General features: G+C 40.0%; 1 protein-coding gene across 1 annotated transcript; it reads left to right on the top strand.

Moving 5' to 3' along the window:
- Positions 1-12,163: 12,163 nt before the first annotated feature.
- On the top strand, positions 12,164-14,219 carry LOC141711099 (uncharacterized). The gene is made up of 3 exons (XM_074513537.1): positions 12,164-12,328; positions 13,164-13,546; positions 13,628-14,219. Exons 1-3 carry the CDS (start codon positions 12,274-12,276, stop codon positions 14,177-14,179), a joined length of 990 nt encoding a protein of 329 aa, XP_074369638.1. The 5' UTR covers positions 12,164-12,273; the 3' UTR covers positions 14,180-14,219.
- The last annotated feature ends 12,814 nt before the right edge of the window (positions 14,220-27,033 follow it).

The raw sequence follows: 27,033 nt of genomic DNA, 5'->3' as shown, positions 1-27,033 counted from the left end.
TTTCGTATCAAAATCATTTGCAGACAGATAAATATATAATTTTACAGAGAAAAATCATATATTCATAAACCTTTCTGAGAATCAAACCACAAATTCAAGGCGTTAGTGAAATCCGTTTGAAAAGTTGGAGTAACCGATTTGAAGGTTTCAAGGAGTACTATCAGATTCTAAGCTTTGTTTCACTGCAGAATCAAAGGTTGAATTTCTGAAAATTTAATTATTTTTGAATTTATTTTATTAAAAATATGAATTTTTGTTCGGATGATTGTTTGTATGATTTGATGATTGCATGTTGTAGAGCTTGTTTTCCTGATGATTTTCATATGTCATACGTCTGATTTGGAGTTCAATAACATGTTCAAATTTGAGTTTGATTTTCGAATTTTAAAATTAGGGTTTATAACCCGTATGAATGTTCTTAATTGAAATTTGGGGGTTTCTTATTCTGTGATAGATTGATGTTGTGATATAGTGGGTTGTGTTCTCTATGAAATTAGCAATCCAGTCGTATAAGTTTCATGAACCAACGAGGTCTGTAGAGAAGGGAGTTGTGTTTTGAAGTTTTCCGATGTTCGCCGGAAACTGGAAAATTTCACGGCCAAATTCCGGCCAACTCAGGGATTGTTAGGTTGTTTTGATTGCATGGTTGTGTTCCTGGTGTTGTGTAGATGTGATCTGGAGCTTGTGGCAAGGTGAGGAGGCCGGAATCGTGTTCTCCGGCCACCCCTGTGTTTTCCGGCGACTGGACTGTAAAAATTGCAGTTTGGTCCCTGAAGTTTTGGGGACGATGCAGTTTGGTCCCTGTAGTTTCCAGACTTTGTAAAAATAGGATTCCTGTTTTAAAAATGTTTAAAAATCATATTTCTCATTTATTTTTATTATAAAAATTCGTTTTTAATTTCTGAAAATTCTAAAAATTATTATTTTAATTCCGAAAATTATTTTTAATTCACAAATAAATCTGAATTAATTATTTAATTAATTTCAGTTAATTTTTAATTGACTAATTAGTCAATTAATTCGAAAATTAATTGATTAATTGATTTAATTAATTATTAATTGATTTTTAATTAGTTATTTAATTAGATTTAATTATTAAAAATGATTTAAAAATTCTGAAAAATAGTTTCGAGCTTTAAAATATTATTCTAAATTATTTTCAAGGCTCGATAATTATTCTAAAATTATTTCGGAGCCAGAATTGGCCAACCGAACCCTGTTTATTAAACCGAAATTGATCTAACGACCCATTTTAATTCCGAAAAATGTTTTAAAAATTATTTTAAATACCCGAAAGCACATTTATGACCTAAGACTTCTTTATAAATGATATGTCATTGATTACGTGATGTATTAAGTGTTATACGTGACATGTTGTTTGACTATCGGCCTATATATGCGGTGTTTACTTCGTTATTGCGTAGATTTCAATCCGTTAATCGGATTTGGGTAAAACGAAGGGTAGATAGAAGTGTGCGTTGAATAGAATCTTGTGAGTTGATGATTGATAGATGCTTATGATATGTGAGCAGAAGAGGCAAGGCGTAAGAAAGGAAAACAGATAGTTGAGGAATAAGACGATTGTGATTGGAAGCGAGTACAGAGTAGTGAGCTAATACCAGGCAAGTGTTCTGAACTTTCTCGAGATATTGAAATTCTTGATAGTCTTGTTGACATTGCAAGTGCTTTGAAGCACGGAAACCTAAACCCTAATTTCAGTTATTGTTCTTGAGCCATGAACCATATTCTTTCTAAGCCATTGATTATTGTAAACCCAAACTCGAACCTCAAATATACGATACTATTCCATAAATACATGCAAACAAAATCCCAAACACTGAACTGAATTACTTGTACATTCAACCATTGTATCCTATGCTTTGAGAGCCCAAATCTTTGAAACCCTGAAATATTGATTCTTTTGTTATCCAATTCTTTCATTACCCAACATTCAAGCTTTTAAACTACTTTATTGATCCTTACAAAGATTGAAACCCTTTCATTGTTAAACACTCATTGTTGTTAATGATTCTGGTTATTGTTTATTATTGCATATTCTGTTATTATGTTAGAATTGGATTGTTTTTATAAAATTGTGGACCAGATTCGTGGTCAGACCATATAATGGTCAAGTTAGGCCAATGTGTGCCTTGGATCCAGTAGTTAGAGCAATGTTGTGTGCCTTGCTCGGGGTTAGTGCGTGACTGATCAGCAGCCTAACCTTGGTTTTTATATTAAAAGTATATTATCCAATTCTGAATCATAATCCAATGTTCACTTGATATCATAATCATAGTCACCTGATGATCATTATTCTCAGTTTTGTTATTGTGACTTGCTGAGCTAGTTAGCTCATTTGTGCGATGTTGTTTATATTCTTTCCAGTTAAAAAGGAACCAGTTGGTAGCGAGGATCCCCAGTCCAGCGCGAGAGCTAGGGGTTCAGGTTGAGGAAGTTGAACTAGTAGGCTTCTTTTGGGATAATTTAAGTTTGTAAAAGTTTGTAATAATGTTTGATAATCAGTGTGAGTTTGAAATAGTTGGGATTTGAACGGTTTGTAATATATTAGTGTGTTGGCTTGTGTGCATACTTTAACCTGTTGCGGTCCGTGGTGGTTGATAAGTAGGGTCACTGCATATATTATTATTATCTTTATCTTGGATATAAGCAGGTTATAATTAAGGTGTGTGTGTGGACCCCAAACTTCTGACCCGGGTTTGGAGGGCGCCACACCTGGGCCATATATTTCTTTAATTCTTTAAATGCCTTCTGGCTTTCCTCACTCCATACAAAATCCTTAACCTTCTTTAAAGACTTGAAGAATGACAAACACTTATCTCCAGACTTGGAGATGAATCGTCCCAACGCAGCAACCCTTCCTGTAAGCTTCTGAACATCTTTGATAGTTTTTGGTGGCTCCATATCTAGGATTGCATTGAGATTGGCCTCAATTCCTCTCTTGGAGACCATCAATCTCAAAAACTTTCCAGACCCTACTCCGAAAGCACACTTCGTAGAATTTAACATCATCTTGTGGTACCTCAGGACCTCGAAGGCTTCCCTCAAATGGATTATATGATCTGTCTTTACTAGACTCTTGACTAACATGTTATCAACATAAACTTCCATGGTTTTGCCGATAAGATCCTTAAAAATTCTATTTACCAACCTTTGATAGGTGGCTCCTGTATTCTTGAGACCAAATGCCATAATAAGATAACAATAAACACCAAAGTCAGTGATGAATGATACCTTAGGGATGTCGTCCTTATGCATCTTGATCTGATTATATTCACTAAATCCATCCATGAAGCTCAGCATCTCATGTCCAGCAGTGGCATCTATCTAAGTATCTATCCTTGGATACGGGAAACAATCCTTAGGGCATGCATCATTCAGATCAGTGAAGTCCACACACATCCTCCATTTTCCAATTTCCTTCTTCACCATTACAGGGTTTGCTAACCATTCTGGAAATTGTATCTCCTCAATGAAACCAGCCTCTAAGAGCTTCTCTACTTCCTGTTTTATAGCTTCTTGCCTCTCTGGGGCAAATCATCTTTTCCTTTGCTTCACTGTCTTCCGATTCGGATCCACATTCAGCTTCTGAATAATCAGTTCCGGGTGTATGCCTGGCATATCAGTTGCTGACCATGCAAACACATCACTATTTTCTTGCAAAAATTTCACCAACTTCTCTCTAAGGGGCTCCTCTAGTGTGGCTCCAACGAAAGTTACTTTCTCAGGATCCTCGGGAGCTAAAGGAATCGAAACCAAGTTTTCTGCTGGCTTCCCTCTTTTCTCATCATTCTCTCGAATTTCTAGATCTTTGATAGACAGAACCTGCCCCCAACTCCATCTACCCTTATTGAGGCCACATAGCAACTTCTAGCCATTTTTTGATCTCCCCTCTCTTCTCCAATCCCATTTCGGGTGGGAAACTTCATAATTGAATGGTAGGAAGAAGGGACTGCCTTGAAGGCATGTATCCCGGTTCTTCCCATGATAGCATTATAAGTTGAACTAGCCTTCACAACCACAAATTCTAACATCTGTGTTGCTTTCCTTGGTTCCTGTCCTATGGTTGTTGGAAACTTGATTATCCCTTCCACGGGGCACTCCACTCTCACAAATCCATATATCGGTATGTCGGTTGGGGTCAATTGGTAGTCATTATAACCCATCCTTAAAAAGGTTTCATGGAGCAAGATATCCACTGAAGCACCATTATCCACAAGGACCCTCTTAACATGGCTGTTTCCTATTATGGGTGTTATGACCAACGGGTCGTCGTGAGGAAATTTCACACCCTCTAGGTTAGAATCATGAAAAGTCATTGTTACTCTTGTCCTGGCCCTCTTCGGGGCTTTTCCAACAATATTCATAACTTCCCTGTCATATGCTTTCCTGGAGTTCTTGGATAATCCAGCAGCAGTTGGTCCTCCAAAAATCGTGTTTATCACAGGCCCTCGGGGTCGTGGTCCTCCAAAGATTGTATTTATCACCGGTCCTCTAGGCTGGAGATTTCGCCCCTGATCGTCTTGGTCCCTCCGACGATCTTCAAAGTTCTTTCTTCCATTATTATTCCTATCCCCTCCTTCCCCAGTGTACTTTTTCAATCTTCCTTTTCGTATGAGGAATTCAATTTCATCTTTCAGCTGTCTACACTCATCGGTGTCGTGACCAACATCCTTGTGAAATCTACAATACTTTCTCTTATCTAGCTTGGTAGGATCAGCCTTCAAAGGCTTAGGCTAACGAATATCTCGATCTTTCTTGATTTTCATTAAAATCTGGCTTCTTGGAGCATTCAACTTAGCATACTCAGTGAACTTTTGTCCAGATCCTCCCTTCTTCGGGGTTGAGTCATTTTTTTGCTCAGTTCTAGGATACTTGTCCTTTACAATATATTCCAGATCACTTTTCCGCTTTTTGCCTCCAGCGGGCTCGTTACTTACTACGGTCTTTCTCATGCTCTCTTCCACCTTGATGTACTTCCCGGCTCTATCTTGGAGCTGTAACATACTTTCAAGGGGGCGCTTGGCCAAGGATATCTTGAAGAACTCATCCCTAGTTCCTTGTTGCAGTGCTATCATGGCTACCTTGTCATCAAGGTCCGGGAATTTTAAAGCTTCCTTTGTGAAATAATTCAGGTAGTCTCTCAAGGTTTCCTTCGCTCCCTGCACAATGCTCATGAGGGATGCTGAACTTTTCTCATGCACTCTCCCATTGATGAACTGCTTAATAAAAGCCTGACTTAACTCTCTGAAGGACCCAATAGAGTTTGGGGGCAAACGACTATACCAACTTTGAGCCATTCCCGACAGGGTTTGAGGAAAGGCATGACACTTAATAGCGTCATTCACGGGCTGCAGCAATAGTGCATTAGAGAATGTCCTGACATGATTAACGGGATCTCCCGTGCCATTATAAGCTTTGATAGTGGGCATCTTAAACTTCCTTGAGATATGGGCATTCATTATCTCTTCAGTGAATGGTGGAGCAGGATCATCAGGATCTCCAAGGGGAAGAAGATTTCTTGGATCAGCTCTTGGGGCTACCGCCCTTTTTGTGTCGGACCATCTAGGTCTATGATTGGAGGAGGATTTCTCCCCCTGGGTGGTAATGGAGGCCTGGGAGCCTGGTGTGCTTCCAAGTCACGCTTCAGCCTTTGAATCTCAGCCTCATGAGCCCTGATTCTCTCCTGCACTTCCTGGGGATTCATCCTTCGGGTGCTCCTGGGACGTTGGTTACCATCAGGCATCGGCTCTTTGCCAGCACACCTCCTTCTTGGGGCCACTTCATCATCTGAAGATCCGGAGTCTCTCTCAGTGTAAGGACCAGAAAATTCCTGATCCTCAGGGATAGGAGCCAAACCTTATATATAGGGGGACGATCGCCCTCCTGCTTCACTCCGCCCAGCATGTCCACTTCCTCCAACCTCGATTCCGGATAGGTTCTTTTGAGATCAGAGATTCTGGATAGGTTCTTTTGAGATCAAAGATTCCGGATAGGAGCCAAACCTTATATATAGGTTCTTTTGAGATCAGAGATTCCGGATCCCCTTCCTCAGTTTCTGTAGCATCCTCAGATTGAGGTTGTGCCATATGCATTCTTGCTCTCATCTTCTTTGATCTTCTGGATGGTGGAGGAGTTGTTTGAGCAGTATCAGAACTTGAAGTTCTTTTCCTCTTTAAAATACCAGAACCCTCAGCTTCAGTTTCCTTCTGAGGAGTTATCTTTTCAGCTGCTGCTTTCTTCTGAAAAATTAAACTTTCAGCTTCCAGCTCTTCAGGTTCAGATTTGGGAACCCGTACCTGTTCATCTTCATCAGATTCATCCCTTAGAATAATCCTTCTTTTTCTCCTTGGTGAAGATCTAGGCACAAAGATATTCCTTTTAGGCCTAGAGGACGAGGTTTTGATTGTAGGTGCTGATGGTTGTGGTTGTGAGGATTGTGTTGGTTGGAAATATATTCTGATGGTAGGCTGTGATGTTTGTGGTTGAGAGTTGGAAGGTTTTGTAGGTGCAACATCAGGATATATGGTACTATATGTGTGAAGATCAGCATTTACTAAGAATTGTTTAACAGATAGAGGAATTTGGAGGGGTCTTAGTAAAGCCTTCTTATTATCAGTAGATAATAAGTATGTGAAAGCCCTTTTAGCAAGTTTAAAAGGTTGAATTGTCTCACTAAAGTTTTGGGGCTCATCAGGACAACATAAACTGTAGATAAGTTGACAAAATCAAGTAAACAGTATTTGTGTCCTCCTTCATCCTATCCCCAATAAAACCCAATATAGCAGTAGCATAATCAAAGTGAGTTTGATTTAGAAGTGCATACCCTATTTGCTGACTCAGAATGGGAATGGCATCAAAGTTGGAGCATTTGTTGGCAAAAGCTCTGGTGATGCAGTCAAAGAAGAAACTCCACTCCCTTCTAATGTATGGCCTTTTCAGTTGTCCCAGCTTGGACAAACCTTTCTCATAGCCAAGATTGGCCATCATACTCTGTAGAAGTGGCTCCTCAATCTGAGCATTAAAAGTGCAATTTTTTGGGAAGTGCAAAGCCTGTCGAACTGCTGACAATGTTACCAGATGCTCTTTTTCCCCTGTTATGAAAATGATACTTGGGGACCCAGCTTCACCATCATCATCATAAAAACCACTCCTCCAAAACTCCAGTATTTGAGTTCCTGAGAGTGATTGTGGTTGGATCAAAGCATACCCAATCTCACTTCGAGCAAGAAAATCTTGGATGAAGTGAAGATCTGATGGAGCTTCATCCTTGCTAAGAAAAGCCATGTAGTCATTAGGGACGGACTTAGCTCCATTAAAGATGATGTCCTTGGGTGCCATATCTGTAAGAAATTAAGTGAAAAGTTGTCTGTATGAAAGGTGTTTGATAAAATGCTTGTAAGAAATAGCTTACGTACCTTGGAAGAGTAACATTATTTTGGAGGCTTTTCAGCTGCTTAGAGCATCAATCCTCTTACTCTTGGAATAGTAGACTCCAAAGAGTATGATTACTTTGGAAGCTTTTCAGCCACCTAGAATGCCTACTCCACGAACTCATAAGAGTAGAGCGACTATGTTATGGATCAAAAACTAAAGTATAATAATTGCTGTATTTATTACTAGGGAATGTGAGTTTCGAGGCTCGATTTGACTGCTCTTGTGTTTCGTGACTCGATCTCCCTTAACAAGATGCCTACGTACCTTGCTGATTGCCAAGGATCAAGTCAAAAAACGTAGTTCTGATTGGTGGGGGTGAGACCCCTTATATAGATGTTGGGAGTCCTTGAATTGGACTTGGGTTGGGAGACTTGGTGAGCAAGTCTCGGAATTAGAATGGACTTTGGAGTCCTAAGTGGTAGGAAACTGATTCCTTATCCTTTTAGGTCCCTTGGAGGCTAATCTACTAGGATTTATGTCCTTATTGGGACTCTTCTTAACAGCTAATTTTTCCCTTATTAATTAATTACGAAATTAATTAATATTCAGGGTTTTGGGCCTTCTTTGTTTCATCAGGCCTGATCTGGTCCATCAGGCCTGATCAATGTGTTAACCTTTTTGGCCTGAATGTCATACTTCTTCTTATTGGGCCTTGTAGCCCAAATCATGTGTAATTAATGCAATATTTAATTACGTAATCATGATTTATTTATCCCTATCAGACTACATCTTGAACTCCAATGGCAAAATTCAACCAAAATAATCTTCAACAAAAGACTAAGGGCCAAGGACCCCCAGCCAAGGAGGCTCCAGGAGAGCCACACCAGCCAAGCAAGCTTAGCCTAGTAGGCTCCGGAGGAGCCTCCTACTCGGTCGAGCAGGCTACCACCATGCAAAAAATTGGAAAGAATCAGCCGAGTAGGCTTCCTTGAAGCAGCCCCCAGTTAAGTAGGCTACCTTGGAGCATCAGTCAAGCCGATTAGAAGGATCCGAGTAGGCTTCAGAGAAGCCTCGCCCCCCCCCCCCCCCCGCGCCCCAGTCACAGGAAAAAAATGATAGGGGTTTCGGTCGAGTAGGCTACCTACAGGCAACCTCCCAGCCGATTAGGAGGAGCTGAGTAGGCTCCAGGGGAGCCTCCGGCCCTCCATCGCAGTCACGATTAAAAATTCTGGCCCCCAATTGCGAATACGAACGAAAATGTTTGCTCCCCGTGGCCAACACAAACGAAATTTTTGATGATTTTCGATGAAAAATGAAAATTTTCAGATTTATAAATTAGACTAAATTAGGGCTGATTATTGAAATTTAGTCAAAAATTAGCCCCGATTAGGGCCAATTAGGCTCGATTAAGGTCAATTAACATAATAAAGTTTATAATTAACCTTTATAAAGGTTAATTAACAACTTACGCTCAATAATTAGCCCGTATTATGGTTGATTATTTCATATTAAGGCCGATTAGCCTCGATTAGGGTCGATTACTAGCTGTCGCCCTACAATAAACCTTTGTTAAGGTTAAAAGGTGATCAACGCTAATTTACTAGCCTTAATTAGGGCATATTAGCTTTAAATGCTATCCAATTAGCCTCGTGAAGGCCCAAAGGGTGAAAGATCACTTAAAAAAGTGTAAGTCATTGTGAATGTGTAGGACATTCCACACTTCATAATATGACCGAACCCAAGAAGGGACGAAACAGCCTCTAAGTCACGATTAGACCATTATAACTTCCACGGAAATTCTCAAAGTTTTTCCAAAATTTGGGGGCAAATGATATGGATAAAATGTAATATGTAAAGACATAATTAATGATGAACTAATTATGTCCTAAGTTGAATGGAAAGTCCATGGTTAAAGCACTTGAACACCATGACCCAAGTAGGTCATGGTGAACATGCCCCAAATTAAGTCATGGTGACCACGACCCAAAGTGGGTCACGACGACCACAACCTAATGTTAAGTCCTGGCGACCCGAGTAGGTCGCGACGACCACGATCCAAAATTAGCTACGTGATAGGCCCGTCGAGATGACCTGAAAATGAGGTCCATAATGACATTAAAACAATGTCCAACATGAAAATAGACTCCTACAAGGAAGGATCTAGAATCCACCGTCTTAAGGAGTCCTACTTACCATCTAAGTTGGAGACTTGTCCACCAAGTCTCCCAACCTAAGTCTAACCCTAGACTCAACACCTATATAAAAGGCTTTACCCCTCAACCTAGAACTACGTTTTTTGTTTGATTCTCAACAACACAGAGATACAAAGGCATCTTACGAGGAACGTTAGTCTTGAACACGAGAGCAACCATTAAAGCTCAAAACTCAACAACCCTAGTATTAAACACAATCACAATCATAGTTTTTATTCCACAATAATTGTTATTATTATTAAATCTAGGATAATATTTTCATTTGATGTGATTATTAAAATAAGTAAACACACTATGGATGGCTAGTTTTATAATGGAAAAAGAGTCAATACATACAACCTATATACACATATCTGCACACACCCCACCTAACTTTCATTGCCTCACACACACAAACACACTATCTCTCTCTCCCTCCCTCCCTTATTTCTCCCTCTCCCCCCTCTCTCCTTCTTAATCCCCCCAAAATCTCTATGTCTTTGTTATGGATAAAAAACTAAGGTTATTACTTGCTGTATTTGATACTAAGATTCGGGAGCTCAAGGCCTTTAATGGCTGCTCTCGTACTTCGTAGCTTAATTCTGCCTTTACGAGATGCCTACGTATCTCTGTGAATTAGAGAATCAAGCCAAAAAACGTCGTTCTGATTTGTGGGGTGAGGCCCCTTATATAGATGTTGGTGGTCCTTGAATTGGACTTGGTATAGGAGACTTGGTGGGCAAGTCTCATAATTAGAATGGACTTTGGAGTCCTAGATAGTAGGAAACTGATTCCTTATCCTTTTAGGTCCCCTTGAGGATAATCTATAAGGATTTATATCCTTATCAGGACTCTTCTCAATAGCTGATTTTTCCCTTATTAATTAATTACGAAATTAATTAATAATCAGGGCTTTTGGGCCTCTTTTATTCCATCAGACCTGATCTGGTCCATCAGGCTTAACCTTTCTGGTCTGAATATCATACATCTTCTTATTGGGCCTATCAGCCCATTAATTATAAAATCAGGACTTATTTATCCCTATCATTTGCCCCCCAACTTTTGGGAAACATTGATTAGGTTTCGCAGAAGTTAAATCTATTCGTTCCCTTTCAGGGTTTCGTCTTTGCGTAAAGTGTGGAGCGACCTACACATTTACAATGAATCTTCCTTTTGTTCAGAAATTATCTTAATTTCCAGGAATTTTTCCCTAATTTTCTGGGATTTTCCCTAATTTTCTGGGATTTTTCCCTAATTTTCTGGGATTTTCCCTAATTTTCTGGGATTTTCCCTAATTTTCTGGGATTTTTCCCTAATTTTCTGGGATTTTCCCTAATTTTCTGGATTTTTCCCTTAATTTCTGGGATTTATCCTTAATTTCTGGATTTTTCCCTTAATTTCTGGGATTTATCCTTAATTTCTGGATTTTTTCCCTAAATTTCTGGGATTTATCCTTTAATTTTCTGGATTTATTCCTTATTTCTGAAAATATTAACATTTTTCAGAAATTATTTAAGGAATTTCCTTATTTTTTCTGTAATTTTTCAGATTTTTTTTTTTATATAAAAATTTCGACCAGGAATCCATTCGACCAGGATCCTGGTCGAATTAACCTTCAGATTGCCCTGGTCGACAGGGTTTCGGGCAGGATGCTTTCGATCAGGAATCCTGGTCGAATTTCGGCCAGGATTTCCTCCCTTCGGTCAGGATTCTATTTCGATCAGGATTTTCTTCTTTCGGTCAGGATTCAATTTCGATCAGAATTTTCGGTCAGGATCTCCATTTTTGACCGAATTAACCCCCTTTTGGTTGCCCAGGTCGATGCCAATTCGGGCTCGAGGATTTCGATCAGGAATTCTTCATTATTTCTGGTCGAATTAGTCCTGGTCCTGGTCGAATTAAGGCCGTTTTTTACCCCTGATCGACAGGGTTTCGACCTCAGGCCATTCGACCAGGATTTCTTCGTGTTTTCTGGTCGAACAGGTCAGGAATAATATACATATTTATATATATATATTATTTATTTATTTATTTGCATACACTTGGATTTGGGCCCTTAACCCTGGGCTGAATTTGTTGGGCTGATCTTTGGGCTTATTTTTTCAACAGGGCTTTGGCTCATGGGCCTGATATAACCCCTTTCTTAAATATAGTGGGCCTTATCCCTGGGCCTCCAACTTCAATTATCTGGCCCCTTTTCTGGGCTTGTTTCTTATTGGGCATCTTTTCCACAGGCCATAATATTTAATTTCATTATTTTTCCTGAACTGGGCTTTTATTTTGGGTCAAACCTTTCACTGGGCTCTCTTCGGGTCAAACCTCTTACTGGGCTCTTATTTATAGGCTCCAAATTCTTCTGGGGTGTTTCTGGATCCTTCCAGATTCTTCAAAAAATCAAGTTTTCTTCTGATTTTTTCTAGAATTCTCTTGAATTTTCCAGGAATTTCCTGGATAATTCCAGAACCTTCTAAGTTTTGGGCCCAAATGGGCTTTTTAAGGCCCATTATCCCCCTTCCTTGGCTATATAAAGGTGGGGTGAGAGTTTGATTTCTCCACACCTCTCATTTCACCTCTCTACTCATTCTACAACTTCTCCTCATCCTTCCTCCAACTTTCTAACCTTTCCTCTCTCAAATCCCCTCCCTTAGTTTTCCAACCTCTCCTTCAGGCTTTTTCTAGCTTACTAATGGCTGACAAGAATTCTGAGAGGGCGGCAAAGATAGCCTCGGCTTCAAAACGAGGTAAGGATATCGATATTCGTTCTTCGTATATGTCTTTAATCGATATGATTAACACTAGGGGGGATGAATATCCCTCCACTGCACATCTCGACTCTTTTAATCATTGTAATACTTGGCACAACATAGACTTCAATAAACTAAATGCTCGTTATAACGTCCTTCCTCCTCTTAGATTAGTTCCAGTCTCTGGTGGTGATCGTACTTGCCACTGGAGACCCGATACTCTTTTCATTTACACAGATGCCCTTAATGCTGGGCTTAGGTTTCCTTTTCACCCCTTTATTCCTCATCTTTTGGCTGATTTACAAATCAACCCGTGTTAGCTTCCTCCAAACGCCTGGAGGAACATTCTATGTTTTATGGTCTGCTGTCTTAGGGAGGGCTTTCCTCTTTCCGTAGCTGTTTTTAGGAAAGTCTTTCAGTGTTACAATAGTTCTTCCAATATCTGCGGCTGGGTCTATGTCAAGCAAAGGCCCAAAAGCAAACATATCTTTAACAGTGCCTCTATTCCTGATAATAATCAAAATTGGAGGAATAGTTTCGTCGGGTTACGTTGGGAGAATGGTGACTGGGGCACACTTTTTCGATCTTCTTTTGGGAAGGTCAGTGATGGTAGCCTCAAATCCATTCACTTAACTCCTGAAGAAACTATTATTTATAATGGGCTTACTCAGGATGATGGCTCGACCACCAGCTGGACTCTCTTAGAGGAGTTTTCCCTGATTCATGTGGGACTATCCTCTGTTTCTCAACAGGGTATTTTTCTTCCCTTCTCAATTTTACTTCATTTCATGCATTATTAACTTCACTTATTTTGTCCTTTGCTTTGTTTCAGCTGCTAAGGAGATTAACGAGGACAATGTTCCTTTGGTTGAGGAAACAGCTAGGATGAAGAAAGCTCGGCTCGCAGGCCTAGACACCCGGGGAAAGGCCACGGAGCCTATCTTTTTGAAGAAGCACAAAGAGCCTATAGGGGAGGCCTCAACTGAAGGAGCTGGAGGCCATGGTACTCCTATCACTGCTGCTGCCCCTACTGCTGCTGCCACAGGCGCCTTTCAGCCTCTCTGGGGATTCCGCCGAGGGGACACCGTAGTTGGTTCCACGAAACATGCTTGGGATTGGTCTTACCATAGCGTGACCCCCAAGGATTTTACTGATGTGGTGGCCACCCCTGATCTTGAGAGGATCAAGCTCATGGGAGCTCAGTCTCTGGCTTCGGTATGCCTTCTCTTTTTTGAACTTATTTTTCGTTCTTGTAGCATTTTCTTGCCTTATACTTTGTTAATTGCTTTGTTTCAGTCTAACGCCTATTTTCAAGGCGCTGTGAGGCAAGCCGAATCATGGAAGCGGGCTTCTGATAAGGCCGATAATGCCCTCAGGAGGCAACAGAAGAAGTACGCTACCCTGGAGAAGAAGCTCAAGCGCAAGGAGGAAGAACTCGGAGAGTCTAACGCCGAGCTGGTGGTACTTCGGGCGGAGAAGGATAAAGCTATAGACAACTATCTGGACTCGGAGGAGTTTGCCCAATCCATGAGGATTAGGGATGATTCAGTCTTTCCTGGGTTTTTTAGGACTGGTTGGGACACGGCCCTTGGGACCGTGAACGAGGCTTGTCCTGATATTAACCCGGCGGACTATATCTGCCCTGATGACGAGGCTTTGCTACAGAGGTTTCGTACCCGAGTAGTTGTCTCGGACCATGTTCCTCAGGATCCACTCCTTCCTCCTCCCGAGTCTTCTTCCAGACCTGCTGAGGACGACAGCTCTTCCTCCTCCTCCGAGACGACAGAGACATCCAGCGAGAGTGGAGAGGACGATGATATGGATGCCGAGGGTACTTCAGCTCCTTAGAGCTTTTTCAGCCCTGCGTGGCTTGTTTTTTTTTTTTATTTTCGAGACTTTATTTATCAAACTTTTGTAACATCTATCAGATCTATTTCATTTATCACCTTTTATGCTTGCATCCATGCATTTGATTTTTATTTGTTAGGCCACAAACATACTTTGAAGAACTCATGAATTTCATAAAATTGTCTGGGATTCGTCCCTTACACAAGTCTTAATAAACTTCGTAATAAAACTAAAACATATAAATCCTAAGCAAGCAAAGCTTCAAGGTGCTTTTCAACCTACTCGCCATCCTGACGAGTGAGAATCGTATCCGGCTTCCCTACACATAGTAAACCTTCAGGTTTTGTGCATGCCAAGTTCTCGGGACTTCAAAACCATCCATAGTCTCTAGCTTGTAGGTTCCTCTACCTTGGACACTCTTGACTCTGTACGGCCCTTCCCAATTCGGGGCAAGCTTCCCTTTTTGTCCTACACCAGATGCTTCTATCTTCCTCAAAATTAGATCGCCTTGTTTAAAAAACCTTTCTTTAACCCTTAGGTTGTAGTAGAATGAAGCTTTTTTCTGATATTATACTATCTTTGCATGTGCTTTATCTCGCACTTCATCAATTAAATCCAGGGCTAATCTCTGCCCTTCCTCATTTTCTTTCTCATCGAAAGCCTGAATCCTTGGAGAGGAATGTGATATCTCCACGGGAACTACTGCTTCCGCCCCATATGCCAACATGAAAGGAGTTGCATCTGTCGTGACTCTACAAGTAGTCCTGTAGGCCCATAATATTGGAAGTATCTCATCTACCCAATTATTTCTTGACTTCTCGATCCTCTTCTTTAGTCCATCCAGGATTATCCGATTTGCTACCTCTGCTTGTCCATTGGCTTGCGGGTGAGCCACAGAGGTGAATCGTAACTCAATTTCATTTTCTTCACAATACTTCTTGAATTCCTCATTGTTGAATTGTGTTCCATTGTCAGTGACAAGGATACGGGGAATTCCATATCGGCACATAATGTTTTCCCACAGGAATTGTGCAACCTGCTTAGTAGTGATTTTGGCCAAGGGTTTGGCTTCGATCCACTTGGTGAAATAATCAATGGCTACAATCAGAAATTTCCTTTGTGCCGTGGCCATAGGAAAAGGCCCTAGAATATCCATCCCCCACATGGCAAAGGGAATAGGCGAGTTGATAGAGGTCAGCATCTCAGGGGGTTGTCTAATAATTGGTGCATGCTTCTGACAGCGGTCACACTTCTTTACATATTCTTTGGCATCAACCATCATTTCTGGCCAATAGAAGCCTAAACGAGTTATCTTATGAGCCAAGGCCCTGCCCCCCAAGTGTTGTCCACAAATACCTTCATGCACTTCTTCAAGAGCTAAGCGTGCCTCATCGGGCCTGAGACACCTCAAGTAAGGAACCACGAAAGATCTTTTATATAAGATCCCATCTATCAAAGAGTACCTTAATGCTCGAACAGTTAACTTCCGTGCCTCAATCGCATCGCTTGGCAACCAACCGGTCTGAATGTGAGCCTTGATGGGATCAATCCATGACGTTCCCAAGCCTACGGGAGCCACAAGCTTAACATCTATGCTTCGTGTCTTCAAAACACGGAAGTACACACTTCCTGAACTTTCTTCAATCTCAGATGAAGCAAACTTTGATAGCGCATCCGCTTTAGCATTTTCTTCCCTTGGAATGTGTTCAACATGGCATTCATTAAATTGGGTCATCACAGCCCTTACTAGGCGAACATACTTAGCCATCGTATCATCCCTTGCCTCAAATTCTCCCTTTACCTGGGATATGATCAACTTCGAGTCTCCACGGACCTTTAAATTTTTGACTCTAAGTGTCCCAGCTAGACCAAGGCCAGCAATCAGGGCTTCATACTCTGCCTCATTGTTTGTGGTTGGGAAGTCTAGTTTCATGGCATACTCAATTAAGAATCCATCTGGGCTTTGCAAAACCAACCCTGCTCCACTGGAATTTGTTTTTGATGCTCCATCAAAATAGAGAACCCAATATTCTTTCTCCTTGTCCCCATTGTCGACTCCCTTGTCTTGAGGTATGGTATCTTCCTGCCCCCCGACTTCTTGGTTGGGTATGGTACATTCCACCACGAAGTCAGCTAGTGCCTGGGCTTTTATGGCCGTACGTGGCTTATACTTGAGATCGAACTCTCCCAACTCTATTGCCCACTTAATCAGTCTCCCACTTGCCTTGGGACTGTGAATGATATTTCTCAGTGGCTGATTTGTTAGTACTTCAATTTGGTGAGCTTGAAAATAAGGACGCAGCTTTCTTGAAGCCATTACCAAGGCTAAAGCGAATTTCTCAATGGCTGAATAATTCAACTCAGCACCATGCAAAATTTTGCTGACATAGTATACGGGTTTCTGGACTTTCAGTTCCTCCTTAACCAACACCGCGCTCAAGGCGCTTTTTGAAACAGCCAAGTACAAGAATAAAACTTCACTCAGAACTGGCTTGGCCAACAACGGGGCCTGGCCCATATACTTCTTTAACTCTTCAAATGCCTTCTGATTTTCCTCACTCCATACAAAGTCTTTGATGTTCTTTAGTGACTTGAAAAATGACAAGCACTTGTCTCCTGACTTGGAGATGAATCGTCCTAACGCAGCAACCCTTCCTGTGAGCTTCTGAACATCCTTGACAGTTTTGGGGGGTTCCATGTCCAGGATTGCCTTTATTTTATCGGGGTTTGCCTCAATTCCCCTCTTCGAGACCATCAATCCCAAGAATTTTCCAGATCCTACTCCGTAAGCACACTTCGTAGGATTCAACATCATCTTGTGGTACCTCAGGACCTCAAAAGCTTCCCTCAAATGGGTTATATGATCAGTCTTTACTAGATTCTTGACTAGCATGTCATCAACATAGACTTCCATAGTCTTCCCAATAAGATCCTTAAAAATTTTATTCACCAACCTCTGATAGGTGGCTCCTGCATTCTTGAGACCAAACGCCATAACAAGATAACAATAAACACCAAAGTCAGTGATAAATGATACCTTTGGAATGTCATTCTTATGCATTTTGATCTGGTTGTATCCGCTAAACCCATCCATGAAACTCAGCATCTCATGTCCAGCGGTGGCATCAATCAAAGTATCAATTCTAGGCAGCGGAAAACAGTCTTTGGGGCATGCATCATTCAGATCGGTGAAGTCTATACACATCCTCCACTTTCCATTAGCCTTCTTCACCATTACAGGGTTTGCTAACCACTCCGGAAATTGAATCTCCTCAATGAAACCGGCCTCTAAGAGCTTTTCCACTTCCTGCTTTATAGCCTCTTGTCTTTCCGGGGCAAAATTTCTTTTCTTTTGTTTCACTGTCTTCCGGCTTGGATCTACGTTTAGCTTGTGAGTAATCAACTCCGGGTCTATGCCTGGCATATCAGCTGCTGACCATGCAAACACATCACTATTTTCTTGCAAAAATTTCACTTAACTTCCCTCTAAGGGGCTCCTCTAATGTGGCTCCAATGAAAGTCGTCCTCTCAGGATTCTCGGGGTCTAAAGGAACCGAGACCAATTCTTCTGCTGGCCTTCCTCTATTCTCATCATTTTCTCGAACATCCATATCTTCAATAGGAAGAACCTGCCCCCCGACTCCATCTGCCCTCAAAGAGGCCACATAACAGCTTCTAGCCATTTTTTGATCTCCTCTTTCTTCTCCAATCCCGTTTCGGGTGGGAAACTTCATGACTGAGTGGTAGGAAGAGGGAACTGCCTTGAAGGCATGTATCCCTGTTCTTCCCATGATAGCATTATAAGTCGAACTAGCCTTTACCACCACGAAATCCAGCATTTGCGTTGCTTGCCTTGGCTCCGTACCTATGGTGGTTGGCAATTTGATTATCCCTTCCACAGGACATTCTACTCCAGCAAATCCATATATCGGCATGTCGGTTGGTGTTAACTGGGAGTCGTTATACCCCATCCTTAGAAAGGTGTCGTGGAGCAAGATATCCACAGAAGCACCATTATCCACAAGGACCCTCTTAACCGGGCTATTTCCTATTATTGGTGTTATGACCAGCGGGTCGTCATGGGGAAACTTCACACCCTCTAGGTCGGAATCATCAAAAGCCAATGTTACTTCTGTCCTGGCCCTCTTCGGGGCTTCTCCAACAACATGCATAACCTCTCTAGTATATGCCTTTCTGGAATTTTTGGACAATCCAGCAGCAGTTGGACCTCCAAAGATCGTGTTTATCACAGGCCCTCGAGGTCTCGGCCCTCCATAAATGGTGTTTATAACTGGTCCTCTAGGCTGGGGGTTTCGCCCCTGATCGTCTTGGTCCCTCCTACGATCTTCAAAGTTCTTCCTTCCATTATAATTTCTGTCCCCTCCATCTCCAGTATACTTGTTCAATCTTCCTTTTCGAATCAAAAACTCAATTTCATCTTTCAATTGCCTACACTCATCGGTGTCATGGCCAACATCTTTGTGAAACCTGCAATACTTGCCCTTATCTAGCTTGGCGGGATCAGCCTTCAAGGGCTTAGGCCAGCGAATATCTCTGTCTTTCTCAATCTCCATCAAAATCTGACTTCTGGGAGTATTCAGCTTAGCGTATTCAGTGAACTTTTGCCCAGGTCCTCCCTTCTTGGGGGTTGAATCAGGGTTTTGTTCGGTTCTAGGATATTTGTCCTTAGCGATATACTCCAAATCAGTTTTTCGTTTCTTGCCTCCAGTGGGCTCATTACTTACTACGGTCTTCCTCATACTTTCTTCAACCTTGATATACTTCCCTGCCCTCTCTTGGAGCTGCAACATGCTCTCAGGGGGTCGTTTGGCCAAAGACATCTTGAAAAACTCATCCCTAGTTCCTTGTTGCAGTGCTATCATGGCTACCTTATCATCAAGGTCTGGGACTTTTAAAGCTTCCTTTGTAAAACGATTCAGGTAATCTCTTAAGGATTCCTTAGCTCCCTGCACAAGACTCATAAGAGATGCTGAACTTTTTTCATGGACTCTTCCACTGATGAATTGCTTAATAAAAGCCTGACTTAATTCTCTGAATGATCCAATAGAATTTGGGGGTAGGCGACTGTACCATCTTTGAGCCATACCCGACAGGGTTTGAGGGAAGGCCCGACATTTTATAGCATCATTCACGGGTTGCAGCAACAGTGCATTAGAGAATGTCCTAACATGATTAGCGGGGTCTCCCGTGCCATCATAGGCTTTGATAGTGGGCATCTTGAATTTCCTTGAGATATGGGCATTCATTATCTCTTCTGTGAAGGGTGGAGTTGGATCGTCAGGATCTCCAAGGGGAAGGAGATTGCTTGGATCAGTTCTTGGGACAGCAGCCCTTCTTCTTACCGGACCATCCAGGTCTATGATAGGAGGAGGATTTCTCCCCCTAGGAGGTATGTGGGGTCTGGTGGCTTGGTGAGCCTCCAAATCACGCCTCAGCCTTTGGATTTCAGCCTCATGAGCCCTGATCTTTTCCTGCACTTCTTGGGGATTCACCCCTGGGGTGCTTTGGGGGCGTTGCCTTCCATCGGCCATTGGCTCTTTTCCAGGACGCCTCCTTCTCGGGGCCACTTCATCATCCGAAGATTCGGAGTCTCTCTCAGTGTATGGACCAGAAAATTCCCGATCCTCAGGGATAGGATCCAAACCTCGTATATAGGGGGGCGACCGCCCTCGTGCTTCACTTCGCCCAGCATATCCGCTTCCTCCAACCTCAGGGTGAAGGGGCATCCCATAAGGGGGGTTAGTAGTAACAACAGTTGAATATTCATACCCGACGGGTCGAGAATTCACAGGTATATGTACTTGTTGAACTTGAGGATTCGTACCTTGAATAGTCGGGGGAGTTGTCCCTTGTGGCTGAGGTTGAGTTGCCCCTGTCTGGGCTTCCCCCTGAGTAGATGCATAAGTTGAATGGGGAGGAACCTCCACGGTTGATGAAATCACCTGGGTTGTCTCTGATGGTGTTCCTTCCTCTAGAGCTCCAATTGTTCTCCGTGTTCTCGCCATGGTTGTTGTTTTCCCCACAGTCGGCGCCAAATGTTATGGATAAAAAACTAAGGTTATTACTTGCTGTATTTGATACTAAGATTCGGGAGCTCAAGGCCTTTAATGGCTGCTCTCGTACTTCGTAGACTCAATTCTGCCTTTACGAGATGCCTACGTATCTCTGTGAATTAGAGAATCAAGCCAAAAAACGTAGTTCTGATTTGTGGGGTGAGGCCCCTTATATAGATGTTGGTGGTCCTTGAATTGGACTTGGTATAGGAGACTTGGTGGGCAAGTCTCATAATTAGAATGGACTTTGGAGTCCTAGATAGTAGGAAACTGATTCCTTATCCTTTTAGGTCCCCTTGAGGATAATCTATAAGGATTTATATCCTTATCAGGACTCTTCTCAATAGCTGATTTTTCCCTTATTAATTAATTACGAAATTAATTAATAATCAGGGCTTTTGGGCCTCTTTTATTCCATCAGACCTGATCTGGTCCATCAGGCTTAACCTTTCTGGTCTGAATATCATACATCTTCTTATTGGGCCTATCAGCCCATTATTTATAAAATCAGGACTTATTTATCCCTATCAACTACCATTCCAAATCCCAAACTCTAAATCATAACAACAAACTACAATATCAACCCACTAATCAAAATCATCTTATAATATATAGGAATCTAGGGTTTGGAGATGGTATACCTTCCTTGAAGTGGTGGGTGGAGCTAGGAAGCCTTAAGAAGCTTTGAGAAGTCTTAAGAATGCTTGGATCTTCAAGAAAAACAAGAAAAAGTTCAAGTTAAAAACTTGAAAACACTATTCATTGTCTTCTTCTTTGATTAAATGAAGAAGATTGAGAAGGAATTAATGGCTTAAACTCATGATATAGTCCTAACTAAGCATGAAGATGATTAGGGAATTATCTTACAAATTTAGGAAGCTTGGATCTTGGATTTTGAATTTCTCTTGCCTTTTGAATAGTGAAAAGCCGTGAGCAATGAAGAACAAAGCCTTGGTTGCTTTTGATTTTTGATGAAAATGATTTTACTTGGCTTGGTTGATTGGTTTTTGTGCTTGCTTTAGTCAATTACTTTCTTGCCCTTAAAATTGTGTGGTTACAAAGCTACCACACCTCCTTCCTTCCCATGTCATGCTTATGTCATCCTCATGATGTCATCCTCCCTTCCTTGTCCTCTTTCTATTGGTTGGATGACATCCTTCCCACTAATCCCTTTGATTAACTTCCTAATCGTTTGCCTAATGACCGCTGATCTGTTATACGGTTCGCTTAACTTTCGTTCTCGTTTATCGTTTGAAGGATCATACCCGGGATCTTATTACTTAGGTTCCCTTAACCTTTCTCAATACATTATATTCCTTTTTATGATCCTTTATTATAATCCTTTAATTTAAATCCTTTTTATCCTGTTACCTTATACTCAATTCTCTCCGTATCTTGTGGATTTCCGGGAAAAACCAAAGTGTTCGGAATTGGATTCTGACGATCTTTACATACACTTATATACTTCATAGAGTACTAATAATATCCCAGAATATCCATAACAGAACCCCTACATAGTGTGGCATGAAAAGTTTCTTCATTCAGCTAAAACACTATTCACAAGGGTTACAAAAATTTGAAAATTTTGGGGTTATTACAGGATAATTGGAGTTGATTAAAAATGAAAGTTATGCGATTAGCAATTATGTGAGTAAGGCTAAGGAAGTAGCTGTCAATGGGTTTTGATAGTTCGGTTGACAAGAATTCAAATAATTATAGAAAGCTTTCATTCCAGTATTAGCCTCAAAATGGCTTATCTAATAATAACCAAATTAGTACAATTAGAAAGAAGGAATCGCTTATGTTAAGAAGAGACAGTGAGTCATGAGAATGGAGAACTTGACTAGAAAGGAAAGTGGAATCAAAAGGATGATAAAGAAATTTTATAAGATTTTCCAGGATATAAGTAAGTTGTGAACGTCAGGGTGCCAAAGCTAAAGGAATGGAGTGAAACGCCTATATTTGGAGATAGGAAATTCATTCTAAAACTACGATTAGATATGTAAATTTAAATGAAGGTATTGATTGACATGGCATAAGACTGGAAATAGAAGGACATATAAGTAAATGTCATATTTATTAAAGAGTCAAAGCCAGCATCAGAGGGTGAACCTATTATCGCAACCTTTTCAAAAACGAGTGTAGCTCATTAAGGAGCATTATAAAGAATCATTAGAAAACTAGAGATGAAGCAATCGTTATTTAAATTATTAAGGATAGGTTAACTAAACCTAACCATCCTTTTATTATGAATACTCTATCTAAGGAATAAGTTGATGTTGCTACAAGGAGATTGTGGTGCGCTATCAGATTCAAGTATAGATTGGAATTGATCGATATTATTACTTAATTTAATATTATTGGACATCAGTGAAGTGAAGAACTTGATGAACCATTTGTAAATTGAGATAGAGAATACATCCCAGGAATATGATTAAGTACCAAGGGCTAAAAGAAATATCTAGTGACCCGACATGAAGAGAAAATGGGGGAAAGCATCAATTGAATCATTATTCATAGGTTATCCCAAACCTAGTCATTCTCTTTTATTAATGAACAGCTTGTCCAATAAGTGGGTTAGTTGATGTTTGAAGAAATGGTGATACATCATCAGATCCAGGAATTCAGTGTAAATGATCAATACTATTTGATTGGAGATGTGACAGAAATATTTAGAATACGATGAATTATGTCAAACCAGAATAGTATATACCACTCCTAGATGAACGAACATTCAGTAAGGCAGAACTAATAGAGAGAAATTTGGCTAAATATCATTAACTCAGGGGATTTAATTTATTCCAAGAATATGATGCAAGACATAGATGTCAAAGAAGACTTTTTGATAATATGACATAAAGAAAAGAATAGACATTATATGTGACTAGATGTCAAGGGAGAGCATTGCAGTTAGTTTCGTATGAGAACTCCTAGGACCAAAATAAATGATAATATGGGTTAGAGTATGTGGGTAATATCTCCAAGATTAATATATTTTCTTGTAAAAATAAAATCTATTGTTGTCCAAGACATGCCTGTACTTTAACAGGACTAAGTCAAGTTGACAACCTTAAGTAAGTTATATTGTAATCTTAGTCTGCATTTGTACTTGTAACAATTAAGTCTGTAAAAATATAAAAGAGCAGACTGGAGTCTTTTTCTATAAACAGTGTCAAACCTAAGAATTCTATCTGGAAGAAGATCAAGAAGATCATGCCTCAGAAGAATTATGGAGAAGCTTGGAGTTGAATAAATATGTTTTAGGAAAAATACTCTAAGTCAAGATCTATACAAGTCACAGATTTAGTGTTATAGAGAAGTCATTCGAGAACTCCAGAATGACTTATAGAGAATTCAGGAAAGCTTATAGAGAACTCAGAGATATCGACAAGCCAAATTGAAGATATGAGGATCGGAGATATCGATAAGTCATTTCTTCACTAGAGAACTCGAAGTTATCGACAAGTCAACATTCATTAGAGAAATCTGAGTTATCGATAAGTCAAATTCCACTACAGTACTCAGAGATATCGATAAGTCAAAATTCACTAGAGAACTCTGAGATAGCGACAAGTCAATTTTGACTAGAGAACTCTGAGCTATTGACAAGTCAAGAAGCCACTAGAGAACTCAGAGTTATCGATAATTCAAAGTGAAGATATGAAGATTAGAGATCTCGACAAGCCAAATTCTTTTATAGAGAACTTGAGATCTCTACAAGCCAAATTAACTATAGAGTACTAGAGATGTCGATAAACCAATATACTTATCGAGATGTCAAGTTCTTTATAGATCAAACTGGAGAGCTTGAGGTAAAATCTCAAAGTACAAAATTGCAGATCAGTTCAATATCCAAGATTAACAATCAACAAACAATCCAAAAATCTAGATTGACAAGTCTACAAAAAGGAGCTTGAAGGATCTGCAAGATCAATGGTGAAGATTAACTGATAAAGGAAGATCAAGATAATCACAGGATGCTAAAGATATGTTAAGCCAGAAATAGAAGAAATACTTTTCTATAAATGGAAATGACAAGTGACTGTTTACTAAAGTTTATAGCATGTCTTATTGTATACTGTATAAACCAGCAGTTAACTGAGTTATAAAGTTAACACTGGTCTTTTATTAGTTATAACAATTTAAATAGAAAATCTTGTAACACTCTAAAAAAGAAGCTAGAAATTTTATAGCAAAATATTCTTAATTTTAATATAAATTTAAGTGAGTTTTGAGGATCTTTGTTCTTTATTCTTGCAAGTTTAATTTCTGCATGAACAAACTTTCACTACAAGATTTAAATTACTTTGTTCAACCATAAAAGATTCAAGACAATCTTAAAAATAGTAAAACACATTCACCCCCCCCTCTGTGTGTTATTCATTTCCCAACAAGTGGTATCAGAGCAAAATCTGAAAGTAAACAGATTCAAGATCTTGGAAGAATGAATACACAGAAAATCAGTAGCATCAAAATTGCTACCTTTGAAAAAGCTAACTACACTCTTTGGAAAAAGAAAATGTTGTTGTTTGTCAGGATGGCCAATCCACTCTATATTCAGATTCTCAAAAATGGGCCATTCACTCCTATGGTTAGAGTTGAAGAATCAACAGATGGTGATATGGTCATTCCAACTCATTATGCTCCAAAATACCCTTCTAAGTACACTGAGCCTAAAAAAGAAAAAGTTTCCCTGGATAGTGGCTTGTAGCTGATATAGATAGAGTCACTTGACAATATAATGTATAACAACATTATCAACTGTGACACTGCCAAACAGATCTGGGAAAAGATTGAGATACTTTGTGAGGGAACTGAGGAAGTTGGATCTAATCAAAGAAGGATACTGATTTCACAGTATGAGGGTTTCATGGCAAAGCCAAAAGAAAGTATAACTGATGTGTTTGAAAGGTTTAACAAGATGATAAATGACTTGCAACTCCATGAAAAATACTATAAAGCTGAAGAAGTGAACTTGAAGTTCTTGCTTACTCTCCCTGATCATTTGGGACAGAAAATCTCAACAATCAGGGAAGGGAGAGACTTGAGCAGAATAACATTGGAAGTTCTAAATGGAATTCTCAAAATATATGAACCAAAAATTATTCAAAGGAAATCATTGAAATCTGGTCAAGGACATGTTGTAGATGGCTCAAGTGCTTTAATTGTCAATGAAAGCCAAACATCAAATGATGAGCCAAGATCTCAAACTCCAGTTGCCTCAACAAGTGAGCAAAGAACAAATGATTCACAGGAACAAGTCATTCTTGAAATGGAAGAAGATGAGTTCTACACTCTTGATGAACTGGATGAGCTAGATCAGTCTATGGCCTATCTGGCTAGAAAATTATTTAACATTAGAGTAAATAAGCCAAGATACTTTAAGGGTAAAGGATAGTCTTTCAACAAAGATAATAGCTGGAAAGGAAAAGGGAAGTACACTTCTAACAGCAAGAATAGTTACAAAAATGGATCTGTTGACAAATCTAAGATAAGGTGATTCTACTGTGATGAACTAGGCCATTTTGCTACAGAATGCAGGAAACCCAAGAAAGCAAAGAAAGACAAAGGTTATCTTGAATTGGAAGCAAAATATGAAGCTCTTCTGAAGAAACATCAAAGCAAAGCTTATATTACAGAGTGTAAAAGTTGGGATGATTCTGATAATGATGAAGATGAAGAATTTGGAAATTTTGCACACATGGCCTTGGAGCAAGGAGAATCATCCTCATCTAAATCACATGTACCAACTCTTACCACCATTGATTTAAATGTGAGTCAATATAAGGAAACTATAGAGAAGATGAGCACAAAAATGTTTCACATACATACAAGTATGGTTGCTGCTATTGAAGAAGTGAGCAGACTGATAAAGATAAATGAGAAGCTTGAAAGTGAGAAGCAAGAAACTGAATTGTTGTTGGTGGAGCTTGAAGCTGTAAAACAAGAGAATGATTATCTCAAGAATGAGCTCAAGTGTGCAAATGAAATTGAAGCAGTACTAAGGGAGAAGATGGAAAAGAATAAGGTGAAGTTGAAGTCTTTCAAGAATGCATATGAGTTAATTGGATAATATCATGAGAAAAACAAACCATGTGCAAATATTGATATTGGTCTTGACTATGATGCCTTTAACAACAAGAAGAAAGAGACAGGTGACAAAGGAAAAGCTACGGTTGATGAAAATGTTCCAGCTATACTGAAAAAGGTTGGATCACCTATGTTGAAGGCATGTGAAGTCAACTTCAATGAAGAAAAATTGATTATCAAGCAAGAAATTGTTGATGAGGACAAAGAGAAGAAAACTGCAGAATCAACTCAGTCTTCTGATACTGACGAGAAGCTCATGGACAAACAAAGTCCCAAGACACCTTTTAAAGAAACCAAAATTGAAGATTTAAGAAAGAAAAATAAAAATTGAAATGGGAAAATAGGGATAAAGCAAAGCAATAATTTTGCTTATGTTGCAGATGCTCCAAGAAAGAAATGTGAAAAATGTGGCTCTGTGATCACCTAACTCACCTTTGTAAAAAGGTAGTTAGCAATCCAACTGAAGGAGCCTGCAAATTCAATGAAGCAAATGCAATTGATCCCTACTCCTTCTGTGACAAGTTTGACTACATTCCTTTCAACTTGAAGGTGATGAAAAGTTGTCTCAAACTAAGAGTAGACCTCAAAGAAACAAAAATTGGGTCTACAACAGAAATGGAAAATGCTCAACAGTCAATGAACTCTATTTTATCTGAAACTACTCATTATACTTCTGCTAAGTCAGTTAAC

This window comes from Apium graveolens, chromosome 3, assembly GCF_009905375.1.
Source record: "Apium graveolens cultivar Ventura chromosome 3, ASM990537v1, whole genome shotgun sequence".
NCBI classification, from domain to species: domain Eukaryota; kingdom Viridiplantae; phylum Streptophyta; class Magnoliopsida; order Apiales; family Apiaceae; genus Apium; species Apium graveolens.
Note: the sequence above shows the minus strand (reverse complement) of the source record. Positions and strands in the feature narration are given on the sequence as shown.